This window comes from Ochlerotatus camptorhynchus, unplaced genomic scaffold (assembly GCF_037179485.1).
Source record: "Ochlerotatus camptorhynchus isolate MF236.1 unplaced genomic scaffold, CSIRO-AGI_Acam_v1.1 ptg000403l, whole genome shotgun sequence".
Classification (NCBI taxonomy): Eukaryota; Metazoa; Arthropoda; class Insecta; order Diptera; family Culicidae; genus Ochlerotatus; species Ochlerotatus camptorhynchus.
In genome coordinates this window covers 697,692-712,286 of record NW_027040889.1, presented here as the reverse complement: position 1 = coordinate 712,286, position 14,595 = coordinate 697,692, and the positions used below count along the sequence as shown (strand labels likewise).

Here is a 14,595-nt window from a genome sequence, read left to right as displayed (position 1 = left end):
CAGTTGATTTGTGGGCTTATTTTTGTTCGGAACAAACAACTTTGACTTTGCTTCCTTGCTGCGGGGAAGTAATGCTCGCTGCATTCGTAATGCCTTTTTAGTTTTAAGCAACCGTGAGTCTACCACACATCACAAGCACACGCCGAGATGATACATCGAATGCAACCATACGAGGTAGATAATTACAGGTTCATTAATTCAGGATTGGTGTAAATCACTCGATTAGTCAATTAGTCGGATCGGGTTGTGTGCTGCGATGTAATCATGATGTTCAGGTATTCTCATGCGAGGGGATCAAGTTTGCATATTTGAAACATTCTGGGTATGCTTTCGTTCCTACAACTTGCGCGTGCCGTTCCTTAGGGATGATTCATTAAATTCCTTCGATGGTTCTGAACATAACCTTGAAAAAACCCTCTATTCAGTGGTCGTTATCGGCAACATAGATTAGGTTGGTTAGTGTTTGGCAACATGTAAACACAAACTATCAATTTATCACCTTTTGCAGCAAACAATCACCTTGGATGGCCGTATCGGTTTAGAATGACCGACACAGTCCGACGACGTGACTCGATTCATTCGCTCTTGAGCTCCTCACCACAATGCAGTGCTCCAAAGGAGGGCTAGGCGTTATCAGCTCGTTATCGATAAATTTGTTATCATTCACACCTAGTGTGTACAGTTGAATCAACTGGGGAAAGCATTGAAGGAAGCATTACTGTTTTGATTATTTGTAAACATTGTCACCACAAAGCATGCGTAAACATTACGAAATCAATCGGGTCCGATGTTGCTGGTCTTCAATTGAATGGGATTTATTTTTTGGAGAAATTGTGAGTGATAATGAAAGTGTGGTGCGATTTGGGTTAATGTCAAATGAAGCGAAAGATAACATTGATACTGACCATGGTTGTCTTCATTTTGTTCATGCCAATGTCCAAAACTTAGTAGTTAATTGAAGGTTTTTTAAGCCTATCATTTAGGCCCTCTTGTATTGTGTAGAAAGTCTGGAAAATTTTCATCTAGCTTGGAAATCGAATCATCTTTAATTAGTATGCCCAATGGCTAGGCTAATGGGAGATATCAGATCATGTAGGACGTACTAAAAGAAACAAATCCCATTCAAGCTCGATTATTCCCAACAATAACATCCAATCCATTCATTTAATGCTAGCCAATTTAATTGCCAATGTTTATTGCAACTCATTCAGCGAAGCAAAACTGTCATTGTCCTGACGACAATGCCCGTTCTAGCCATCTATTCCGTCGGGCCATCTAGCCCCGGTCATGTGCGAGATTTAGATCTTGATCTGCCAAGCCATCTCGCCTTCATTACATACAAGCCCCATCCACACACGGCCAGAGCAGTTGCGCGACAAGCGGACACGTCCGGAATCACTAATATGCCGCCGCTGCTGCTATTGCGGGGGACGATGATGACGGCCCTCCTAATAGCTACCGGCCCGTAGAATGTCCTTGGGGTTCGATTGCTCGTTCGGGTGCCTTCTGCCCGGTGAATACTAATTGCGTTCTGTCCGTCCACGGTCAAGAAGTTTGATCCATAAAACTAGTTCCGTGCGATTCATTTGGCATGGGAAAGTTGTCGCGAGAGGAGGTGGCTCAGAATGGTGTTGTTCTTAGTTCTTTACATTTTGGCGGCGGGCGCTATTTGTACGAAAGGTTTCCCGGTACTGAAGACGTGAGCTTTCCCCTCAATTCCGTTATCTAATTCCGTTTTCTTTGTTCTCTCCCTCCACAGCTCTACCTGTCACAGTTTGGCTACCTCAATGCAAAATTCCGGAATCCAACCAGCGGGAGCCTGCTGCAAAAGGATACCTGGGAGAAGGCAATCATGGAGTTCCAGAGCTTTGCCGGCCTCAACATAACCGGTGAGCTGGACGGCGAGACGATGGAGCTCATGTCACTGCCACGGTGTGGAGTTCGGGATAAGGTCGGTTTCGGATCGGACTCCCGATCGAAACGGTACGCCCTGCAGGGAAGCCGGTGGAAGGTGAAAGCCCTCACCTATCGGATATCCAAGTACCCGTCGCGGCTGGACCGAGCCGAGGTAGATAAGGAAATAGCAAAGGCCTTCTCGGTGTGGAGCGAGTATACTGATCTTTCATTCACGGCAAAGAAGAGCGCTCCGGTGCACATAGACATTAGGTTCGAGGTAAACGAACACGGCGACGGAGATCCATTCGATGGTCCGGGAGGCACTCTGGCGCACGCCTATTTCCCAGTGTACGGAGGAGATGCCCACTTTGACGATGCGGAGTTCTGGACGATTGGCAAGAGCCGGGGGACGAACCTGTTCCAGGTAGCCGCACACGAGTTTGGTCATTCGCTGGGGCTGAGCCACTCGGACGTACGGTCGGCACTGATGGCACCGTTCTACCGGGGGTACGATCCGGTGTTCCGGTTGGATTCGGATGATGTTCAGGTGAGTTTGAGTGGCTACTAGACTAGCGAAGAATTGCGTGTGCATTAGAGAAGTGGTGTTGTGTGTGGCACTCATAACTTTCGTTAATAATTAGGATTGATATAGGCCTAAGTACCACTAAATTAATAAACAACCAAATTTTAACATTTTTAAAGATACTGTTTATACCGTCCCACAGTGGGATGAAATCAAACATATTTGGACATGGTTATTTGCGGCGAAACTATTGAGTGTAGCATTTTATTTGAGTACCAACATGTCTTACTCAAGGAAGGTATACGCTCAGATAAAAAAAAATACTTTTTTATAGCGTGTTAGAATTTATGAGCATCTATGAAAACATTGAAGAAGTCATTTTGAGAAACTCAGACGTTAGATAAGTTCTAAGGTCTTTAAAAAGTTCAGGATTATTTAGAGCAGGTCAAATAACTCCGACAAAGTTCAGTGAATATTTTATGAGATTTTGAAACATAGAAATGTCCAAGGAACCTCGAATAATTGCATTTGTAAGCAAACAGGTCAGTCACCAATTTCTCGCGAATCAAAGATCATTTTCAAAAAAAAAAAACAACACAAACAAGTAGAGAAATGATTCCTCTATCATTTGGTATAGTTTGTTAGCGAGATTGAACTTTTATTCGTTACCAAACAGCGATTGACGTGTTTGTTTACAAAGCAATTACCCCCAAATCTCAAAGTTCTCCGGATATTCAAATGAGTATGGATATATTTTTAGAAACTTTTAAAATACTTTAAAGTTCCGCTGGGAACTTGTTCGGAACTTTGTTGCTGCCATGTTTTCAGCCTTACTTGAAGTTCCTAAGAAGTGCTTAGGGAGGCTTTTTGGAACTATTTTTGAACTTCAAGTTGCTAAGAGTACGCATCGGAACTTTTTGGAGCCTGAAGTTCCTCGTGTGCTTTCTATACCTTCTAAAGTAGCCAGAAAGTTGTGTTGGAACTTTATATGCACTTTATGGAACTTGAAAGTCGGTTTTATCGTTGAATGTGGAACTTTTGGTTGCTTGCGAAGAAAGTTCTGTTGTAACTTTATTTGAACTTTATGGAACTTGAAATTTCTGTCGTAATTTTGTTTGAACTTTATGGAACTTGGAAGTGAGTTTTATCGTTGAATGCGGAACTTTTGGTTTCTTGGGTGGTTACCGGTAGAGTTGAGAAGTATCACAGGTAAAAGGACTCTGTATGTATCCTCCTTAGGTAATTCTGTTGAATGTAATCTGCAGACGATTGGAGCTCTGGCTGACAATCCGAGGCAAAATCTGAACCAATATTTCAACCAGACATAAAATGTATGCTCTGCAGCAATCGCCTGACACTAGTTTGAAATTAACCCAACATTGAGTCCACGAGCCTTAAGAATGAACCAACACCGATTCGACGTTGAGTTAACAAGTCTATTTGGATTTTTTTTAAATTCTTTATTAGTTCATCTCCGGAGAAAGGAGAGGCCTCAGAGTGAGTAACCTCTAAATACATGGTTTATTAACATTTTGTAAATAACTTTGGTTGCTGGTCCTCAACTTATATGGAAAAATAACAATATATAAAATGGAGAACAGAGGAACAACAGAAAACAAAATGATTTAAAACAAGCTACAAACGAACCAAACAAAACAGAGCTCAGCTGGCTTGGGTCCAATAGGGAAATCCATCCAGCTAAAATGTTCAGACGGCCGAAATAAATTCTTGTTATATCAAGTGGTAGATTTTGGCTTCTTTTAAGAAGGTTACTAGTGCTACCGAGGTCGGAGTATCATTCCCGAGCAGATCGCTGATGCTGGAAGTTAGGCTCCTGAAGATTTTGGAACTCCGGGCAGTTGCACAGGATATGTTTGACGGTGTAGGGTACCCCACAGATGATCCACCGTCTGACGTCCTGTAGGGGTACCTTGTCGATGAGTCTGGGATCCGAAGTCCCGGCTCTGGCAAGGTGATCAGAATACTCGTTACCTGGCACTCCGCAGTGTCCGGGAGTCCATGTGTACACGGTGATCAGTGGGACGTACTTGATAATCGCGTGGATCCATGGGTGTTTTGGTGCTTCCGAGGTGATCGCTTGAACGACGCTGTGTGCGTCGGTTAAGATACGTATCGGTTTGTTGGCTGGCTTCGTAGCGGCATGAAAGATCGCTGCAGCCTCGGTCGAGAAAACCGAGCACTGTGGAGGAAGACTGCTGCTTTCAGCAATACCGTCTCCGAAAATCCCGATATCTACTCCGTTTATCGATCGGGAGCCGTCGGTGTACCGGTGTACGTGGTCGGCATAGTTGGACCCAAGTAACTCGGTGACCGATCTGCACAGAATCACGGATGCATCCCCTACTTTGAGGCGGTTCTTGATCTGATTGTCCAATTGGATTCGTGAAGAGTGTCAACTTTTCTCTCGATGCCAATCGACTTTGGTCACTGGAGGGAGGTCGATGTCGGCGGCCTTGTGGAGGACTCTGTTCCCCTCGTCGAGGAGAAAGATCCTATTATTTCCGGAGGTCTTGGCGGAAAAGGCGACAGCTTTTGTGGCAATATTTGCGTTGCAGAACCGGAAAGGAAGAAGACCCGTTTCGATGCATGCGGCGTCTGCTGGAGTGGATGGCAGGAGACCAGATATGATGCAGATGTAGCTGTTGTAGACCGGTTCTAGGGTTCTAACCAGCTTCCATCCCGTAAAGCAACCTTCTGTTGATGATGGCTCGCGCCACCCGGAACCGAACATCGCGGTTATTGGATCGGTGAGGCCGAGAGATCGTTTTAACGAGGTTGAGTCTACTGTGGCAGTCTTTTTTGACCTGTTGGAAATGCTGGTCGAAGGAGAGCGTTCGGTCGATCAGTACACCGAGGACGCGAACTGTTTTCCTGTTTGGAATGGCTTGGCCGTGGATCGTAATTGGGGTGCTATTGACTTGGTGATGAGACGGACATACGTGGCATCGGATGCTCTTCCTGGCGGACAGCTGGAAACCCATCGAGTAGGTCCATTTGACGACGACAGAGACTGTCGCTTGCACTTGACGTAGGGTTCGGATCTGTGTGGGTCCGGTGGCCACAATCAGCACATCGTCACCGTAAACAAATATGTAAATGCGCCCAGGTAGCCGGTCAAATATCCCGTTCATTGCAACCAGAAACAACGTGACTGCGATAACGGAGCCTTGAGGGACTCCAGTCACCTCGCTGAAACGTTTCGACCGCGTGTCCCCCACCAATACACGGAATGACCGGTCGGTCATATGTTTCGTATGAAATACATCATATGCCCTTCCAAGTCCCAGTTTGTAATTTTTTTCAAGATGGCTGGCGTCCACGTCCGGTTGAAGGCATTGGAGATGGCTAATGAGATGATTTCAACACCGTGTTCCTGGTCGTAAGCTTCCTTGAGGACGTCACCCAGAGTGGCAAAGTACGTGGACGTCCCGATCGTGAGAGCGATCGGCCGGAACTTAGATGTGCCCCTGTCTTTTTCCTTTGCCTTCGGGATGGGCATGACGAGACTCTCCTTCCACAGCGTCGGGTAGGTATCCGAGACCTAGAGTTGGTTGAGCATCTCAAGCATGCAACACTTGCCCTCAAGAGGCAGCTTTTTTAAAAGTGGATACCCGAGATCGTCAGGTTCCGCAGATTTGCCGTTGTTGCCGCTTAGTGCATGCTGGAGTTCCTCGCAGGAGAAATGCTCGTTTATCTCGAGGTTGTCCGTGTCAGGCGGGATGCTTAACTCAGAGACTGATGTACGGGGTAGGCTTTGCCAACCGCTGAAAGTATCTATCGTAACCGGAGATGGTAACTCAGTTTGCTTGTACATGTAATGGGTAATCTCTCGGGGTTCGCTTGAATTTCCGTAGAGCTTTCCGGCGGTCTTAAACGGCTTTTTTTTTTGGTGTCTTCGCTCCACCAACGGAGGGCTTTTCGTCCAGGTAGACTACTTGTCTTTGGTATGGTAGCGGATGCAGCATCGAACACCAACTTAGAAAAATCCGGGATGGTTAACGAATTGCGTTCTAGGATCAGGGACAGAATTGTCCCCTGATATCCATCCTAGTCAGCCTGTCAGCCCAGTCAGTGACTTCTGGGGCCGTGGCTGACGAAAGATGCATTTGTATGCTTGTGTTCTGAACTTGAATATGAATGTAATTCAATTAACAGTACATGATCTTCCTTTGAATCAGATTCTCTTCAAACGATGAAGATGAAGAGGCAAAAACGTCGCACAGAGACTCCTCTAAGATGAAACTCTGGACAAAATTATTTACTGCTGTTTTGAGTGATGTTTGGCATTGAAACAATGTTAAAAGAAGTAATAATTGAATTTGAGTCAAACACAACAACAAAATTATTTTGCGTAAAAATTTTACCAATTTGCTGTAAAATCATGGAAGGTTTTAAAACAAAATTTAATTTTATTAATAACTTATTTTTCAAAATTCAGTTCGTTTCCCCAAATGCGTGGAGCCTACAAAATCATCTCGTGAAGGTTGTTTTCTTCAAAAATATGCATTCTGGAAAAACTTGATTGTAAATACGTTGCAGTCCATTGCAAAAATTGCCATAACATTTATTGTATGAACCATCCTTACCACACAAAACCGATAACCTTCATTACAATTTACAGGGAATCCAAGCTCTCTACGGTCGCAAGACCAGCAGTAGCGGTGGTGGTAATGGCATAACCCCATCCCGAACGACTTCCCGTCCGGTGCAGAAGGATCCGGATTCCGAACTGTGCTCCTCTCCGAAGGTCGATTGCATGTTCAACGCGGCGGACGGCAGTACGTACACATTCAAGGGTGACAGCTACTACAAACTGACGGAGAATGCCGTGGCCGAAGGGTACCCGAAAAAGATCGCCGAAGGATGGCCTGGATTGCCTGGTTTGTTCATGGATTTTTTCTTTGATGCTTTTTTTTTTAATTGTTAAAGAACCCAATTTTCCCACCACCACAGGCAACATCGACGCAGCTTTCACGTACAAAAATGGAAAGACGTACTTCTTCCAGGGGACCAAGTACTGGCGGTACACCGGCCGACAGGTGGATGGCGACTATCCAAAGGAGATTAGCGAAGGATTTACCGGTATTCCGGATCATCTGGACGCTGCTCTGGTGTGGGGCGGCAACGGCAAGATCTATTTCTACAAGGGTAGCAAATTCTGGCGGTTCGATCCGCTGAAGCGACCACCGGTCAAGTCCACCTATCCGAAACCAATCTCCAACTGGGAGGGTCTGCCCAATAACATTGATGCTGCCCTGCAGTACACCAATGGCTATACGTACTTCTTCAAGGACGATAAGTACTATCGGTTTAACGATAGGACATTCTCAGTATGCAATGGTTTGAGATTCTTTGAAGCGCAGTAGATATTGATGTTATCCTTTCTTTCAGATTGACCAATCCGACCCACCGTTCCCACGGCCGGTGGCGCACTGGTGGTACGGCTGCAAGAACACCCCCTCGACGTTCGACACGCTAGGTAATGTTAAAGCTATTAAGAGTGAAGAAGCCAACCACGACAATGTCGCCGATGATTTGATTTTGGATGCGGGTGAGTGAAACCGACCTTCCCTGAACTACTACCACTAGAAGCTACTGTTCCCTTCTTCCTCTATAGTCTAGTTTCCAAAGTCGGGTTTTGGCAACAGAAAAAAAAAAAACTATTCAAAATTCTTCTCCTTTGGAAATCTATTCTTTACGGTCGAACTTGGGTTCTCTACCCGTCTGGAGCGGTGATTGCACACTAAAGTGAAATCACGCGACTTTGATGGCTTCGGATCATCGTCAAGCACGATTGACGCTCCTTTGGTGAATTTTGAATGAATCTCTTCTTTAGCTCTCATGTAGAATCCACTGCTCGTCCGAGCCTATTCTAGAAGTGTGGTGAATGTCTGTACTGTTTTTTTCCTATGTCTGTTCACACTACTGCGAGCATGCAGAACGTTCGTCCATCGTGTGCATGTGTGCAAAAAAAAAACAATCAGGGTTTTCGACGAGTCAACGTGAGAAGCATACCTAATGAGCGTTGGTTTTGGTGTCTTTGGTTTACGATTGTCTCAAAGTGTTTCCATGGAAAGATGGGTCATTGGTGTAGAATGTAGATTAGATGCATCCACATCTGTTGCCGTGTTTCTCGTCGCGCTCAGTCTGTTGTCTTTCGTTCAATGTTGGGTTATTGTGTGTTGTAGTTAGTCTATGGGATGGTTGACTGAGGAGGATCAAGATCGGTGTAGTTTAGTGCTCATAAGTTAATACAAAAAAAATGCGATGATCGTGACTTCCAGGTATACCTTTTGAATAGATTGTGCGGAATTGAGCTTAATCGATGTAATATAGACGATTTGATAAAAACTGTTGAGTTTCTAACGGAGCTTGTTCGAGTCACAATGAAGCGAAGATTTGCATGGATCGCTAACCAAAAGATTATCAATTTTATATAAAAAAAACATTACAAGACCGCTTTTTATCTTATAAAATGGATTCATCCTGTGGGTCCTCTGGAATGACCCTCGATTCTCAATCTTCATTTAATAGGACCTACATCGGAAACCTACCTATGTTACATTGTTTTCCTTCAAATAGAAGTGATTTGAGATTTTCTGGACGATCTATTAAGGTCTCTGGGCTTGTCTCACAGTGTTACTGGACGTGTTACATCTTACTGGACATAGACGTGGGTCACTAGACTGATGTAAAATTTGAAATTTTCGCTGCACAGTGCTTAAACGGTTCCAAATCGGGTCCTGCTTAGCTTCCCAAAATTTGAACTACTTTAGTAAGAAACTGACTTGCCACAAACCATTTCAAGTTTATATGGGAATTACTATGGAAAAACTTATATTTTTGTTCATATCTATCAAACAATTCATTACATCACTATGCTTTTAAAAATGATAGCAGTGATTGTAGCAAATTTTTTCAGCTACAACTTTGTTGAAAATTATTTTCCAATCAAATGTAAGGAACAAAAGTTATTAATTATTCAAGTCACTGATGTCTTATGATTATGCTCATTCAACTGTTCAGCAGGCAACATTGGTGTTTCTGATGCGAAGAATAGAGCACAAATATCATGGCTACTATGTCACACTGCAGAATACAGTGTTGCCCACAGAACAGCTGCTTGATCATGCCATAAGATTATCAATCTCTTGACTTTTGGCTGAAAAACGATATTCCGCAAATTTGTAGCTTAGAAAATTTCCCGTAAGAATAATTATAGAAATTTTTGAAAAAACAATATGGAAAATGGGTAGATGACAATGAACAAAAAGTTTGGTTTTCCCATAGTAATTTCCATACAATCTTGGAATAGTTTGTGCCAAGTCAGTTTCTTACCAAATGAGTTTAAATTTTGGGAGGCTAATCAGCACCTGATTTGAAACCGTTTGAGAACTGTGGAGCGAAAATTTCAAATTTTGCATCAGTCTAGTGGGTCACCTAAGCTAGCATCCTGGATAAGATTTATCTGGAATTTATTCGAGTTTATGAGTCTTTGGGGTTCTAAGCATCAGAACTATTTCTTGCGAATTCCTATTGATAACACTAGGTTACAGCGTGTTTGAACTTTGTACGCTGATGGTCATTTCCCATGTAAAATCGCACGCTGAATCCAGAAATGTAATCCAAAAAAATCTCAGTAGGATAGTTTTCGAAATATAGCTAAAAAATGAAATTTCACTTTAAAATAAAGTGTTTACTAGGGAGCGACCCCGGCGTTGTAGTTATGATCCATGCCACTCACGCCAAAGTCACAAGTTCAAATCTCATCCCCGGACAAGTCACGAATGACCCAAGAGCGTTAAAGTGACTGCAATTAAAAAAAAAAGAAAGTTTTTACTAAAATAAAAAAAATATCTCCGACTGTTATGACGCTATATTATTTATTTTAACGCCAAATTAAAGGTGATAAAATTTGCTTTCGATCATTTACACTCATTTTTCAGTTATATTAATGGTACAACCACTAGAAACATTTGTATTTACACTGTTTAAAAACTTAGCAAAAATTAAATTGTTCTTAGAAAAATGCAAAATTAAAAAGAATCAAAGAAACTATTAACTAACAACAATACCCCTAATTACACTATTAATCAATGTTCATTTGATAGAAAGAATTTTCTTACCTTTAATTTGGCACTTAAATATATGAGTTTCAAGTCTCAATAAAACCTTAAATATTTGTATTTTAGTAAACAGTGAATTTTCATTTTTTAGCTGCATCTCTTTACTATCCTACTGAGGTTTGTTTGACAACATTTTTGGATTCAGCACACGATTTTACATAAGAATCATTGGTCAAAGATTCAAGTTCATTCATTTCACTTTTTTTGTTAACTAGTGTAATCATTGAAAATTCATGTAAATTTTGGCAATTTTCAGGGCCTCTGCAGCTAGTGCTTTATTTGGCAAAATAGTGTGCCATTTATCCAGAAAACAATGACTTTTATATGGCTTGCAAGCAATCTTTTAGACAACTGCATAACATGCAAACAAGCAGCACACTTCCACCATCACAATATGTAACTTGATTGTGACTGGAATGAGTTGCAAACAATCCAAGTAACAAACAAGCCCGCTAATTCGCCTTTTTGCAATATAAAGCTAACATAGGGCATTCTAAGCTTTATATTAGTCGCATATTAGTCTTATATTGCAAAAAGGCTCATTAGCGGGTTTGTTCGTTACTCGGGAAGTAATCACAATTGTTCAGTGACAAGTGTGCTGCTAGGGATGTTTTGTGGACACAATCCATAATGCTTCTAAATTTGGATGATTTAAGCCCTCTATCTAACAATACCCTCAGGAACTTAACCATCCAAAAGAATGCCATCCAGTTTTAACTTTTGAGCTCCAGTAATTCAATCAGTTGAAATTAATCCTATGTACCTCCCTTAACACTCAATTCCTCGCAGAGTTTTTGTGAAAATTAACGGCTTCATTTCTAACTCCGATCATCGCATTTTTCTGTTAAAACTCGTACGTAGCGTACCATTTAGGGATGACTAATTGCAATCAGATAAACGTAATCAATATATAATCATCAGTGATTTCCACGGTCTACGCTGCAAACTATTGATGTATGTCACTTTGTGCATCTTTCAGCAGAACAGTTGCATCCTGCGCTCAGAAGTAATAAAGTTGGCTGCGATACCTAGCTAGTGGATGCCCTAACACCCTTCCCACCCACGAACCCCACAGCTCCACACCTTACAATAAATTACAACCCGCCCAGTTCGAGCAACGATCCCGTAAGCAATAATGTAGCAGTTACGGTTTGCATCACTTTGTAAATTCCTTCCATCTTCTGTACTTCTGTTAGTGTTTGTGTGATGATACTTAGCGGTTACCTAGTATTCTGTCGTTTCCCCACCCTGTCCTCATCTAATCTAATTGATGTACATGTGTACATGCATGGTCATTACCGATAAACATTCAAATGCATTCAAAACATCCATCTATTCCGAATGATATTCAGCGATATTGGCACACCGGATAGACCATCTCCTACTGCAAACGACTTTCATTTGAGAACAACTGGTCCGTTTGTTTACCATTTCCCATTAGCCCTCCGAGCGCAAAGTTCTGAATCACTGCCATCGATGTTGCATAATCGCTTACAGATTTCGTTGAAATAACACCGTAACAGCAGACACGGGGAGAGAGAGAGAGTAAAACATCACATACCCCAACCCAGATCATCCGTCGCAATCTTCATCCCCGACACGACGACAGTCCCCGACTGTGTGCATGACTAACCCGCTGCCAGTTGCTAATACCGATTTGCTAAGTCATCTATCTAACTCTCGATTTTACTACCCTCGCTCACGTACCGTGTAACCTTTTTGAAACGTGACTAGCCAGATGATCTAACAAGTGCTAACGCTGTCCCCATTATCTTCCGCCTCCCCTTTCGGGAGCTCAAACCTGGGGGAAGGAAGTCAATTAACTCATCTAACACAATGTTCTAATGTTTTGATGTTTCACCGAAAGAAAAGTAAAGTTTCATTCAAAGAGTTACCGCCTAAGAGACTAAAAACCCCGCTTAATACAAGTTAAAACTTCTTAACGACTATACAGACCCAGTGGAACGCGAGATGTCAGCAAATTCAGGTCGGTTTCACCGGATGCCGAATGCGAATGGAATCAAGAGAAAAAAAAATATCCATCTCAATTGCATAAACACTGAAATCAAATCATTCCTGGTGACTTGTTACCTATAGTCCGTAAGATGCACGTTGATCCTGCACAGCCTCACCGAGCAATAATTGGCACATGCGTAGTAGATTCGTAGATCGGATTTTCCGGAATGAGCACTGATCGATATTTGCACCTTCTCTCACACTAACACATTGGAACGTGGGTTTTTGCTGTAGGGATAATAATCTATTGGACTGGCATGGTTACTAACTCTTAGGTTAAGCTGCACTGTTTTGATTTTGTTTACTTCAATATTTGTTTGTATACTTTGTGTTAGTGAACAAGATGCGTTTTTATGATTTTCTCGCTGGCTTGAAAGAGGCTCCAGCCCCAAGCTGGCGCTTAACGCACTATGTAGCTCTGATCATTCAAGTGCGAAATAACGAAGACTTAGAGTTTGTATGACCCCTCCTCCTTCCCTCGAGATCATATTGAAGTTGACGCAGGACACTGTCAATTTTGTTGCACTTGCTGAGGTCTAGCAAGCACTCGCTGATTAGCGAATTGCGCCATTGGAGAAGTATATATTGAAGCTTGGTTTTGGTGCCCAACCATAATCGGGCAAAATAATCCTGGTGGAATTGATTAAATACAACGAACAACGCCATTCGATTTAAACAGAATATAACAGTTTTAAAAATTAAAATCACGAACATTTTGTTTAAATATCGAACAAATCTGTTCAACATTACAATCTGATATTAGGGTTCACTCAGCTGTTGACATAAGCAGGCCACTCTCGATGTGTGTTACGCGATCGTCACGGCAGTAACCATTGTTTGGTATTCCTCATTGTTCTTCATCAGCAGTTCTTTCGGTCGCATCGACGCATCGTCATCGACTTTCGAATGCAACCATTTCAAGATGAGTGTGTGAGTGAGGACCACGTTTTGCGTCCATTGCTACAATGGAAGCGCTCTTACCTCCATTGGCAATACTGCCATACTATGAAACCACTCGAAGCGGATCCTATTCTTATAAAGGCTGATGGCTTATTCGATAGCGGAAGATAAAGTGTTTATTGTGGTTTACCTATTGGCTATAGTTTTAAGATGTTCTTTTATAGTGAACAAGTATCCTCGGCTCTGTAAAGTTAATTGAGCCTTATTAAATAAATCATTAAACAATCTATTTTTTTTTAAATCAAAAAAAAAATCCTGTGGAGAGCTCCAACTTCAACGAGAAATTAATGGGATTAAAAAACCGAAGAAAATTGGACACTTATTTTCAGGCAAGGCAAACCAGAAGATATAATTAAGATGAAATTTCTGTGCAATATTGCAAAGAAACTTCTACAAGATTTATGCAGATAAGTTCTTGCAAAACATTGCGATAATTTTAAAGTATTCATTGATATTTTGTTTTCCAATCAATTGATTTGAAGCTTAACACGAATCAATATATTGATGGGAAGGGGAATTATTGACAAAAATGTTGATGATGTGAATATAGAAATATTGTCAATACCAATGTAATGACAATACAATTATTATCAATAAAACCAATCGTGTAGGGTCCACTTTACGGAAGCATGATTCCTTTTTTGAAGTTGTACAACATTTTCTTAAACCTAGGTCTGGTTAGAATGTGACCGAATACTCGTGGTCTGATTGAAGTTAGAAAGGCAATTTTTCTGTGTCTGTGTGTTTTAACAGGTAACGACTTTGGATTTGCTCCGAAAGTTTTCGTCAGTGTGGGTTACGCAAGTATTGCACTAGATCGGCAATCGATGTTTTCGAAGGGAATTATAAAGTGATAGCCAAGAGTTCTCTGAAGGCAAGCACTATATTTATTGGATTGTAATTCAGATCAAGAGTTAAACTACAACTACAACATTATCGGAAGGTTCCTTTATTTAATCACAGCTCCATAGCCGGATGCCCGCAACTTGCCCATGACACCACTCATAAGGTTGTGGGCAATGGTGGGGCCGACTTCTTTTAATACTTTTACCC

General features: G+C 42.0%; 1 protein-coding gene across 6 annotated transcripts in view; it reads left to right on the top strand.

Moving 5' to 3' along the window:
- The window catches only part of Mmp1 (Matrix metalloproteinase 1), a 129,056-nt gene that overhangs the window by 95,948 nt on the left and 18,513 nt on the right, over positions 1-14,595 (top strand). For 4 of the 6 annotated variants that reach the window (XM_065233513.1, XM_065233512.1, XM_065233511.1 and 1 more), the window contains 4 exons: positions 1,760-2,443; positions 7,062-7,320; positions 7,394-7,770; positions 7,832-7,991. In XM_065233513.1, the coding sequence (XP_065089585.1) occupies positions 1,760-2,443; positions 7,062-7,320; positions 7,394-7,770; positions 7,832-7,991 (1,480 nt within the window). The remainder of the gene's footprint in view (positions 1-1,759; positions 2,444-7,061; positions 7,321-7,393; positions 7,771-7,831; positions 7,992-14,595) is intronic. The other 2 variants (XM_065233515.1, XM_065233516.1) reach the window with 1 other exon arrangement.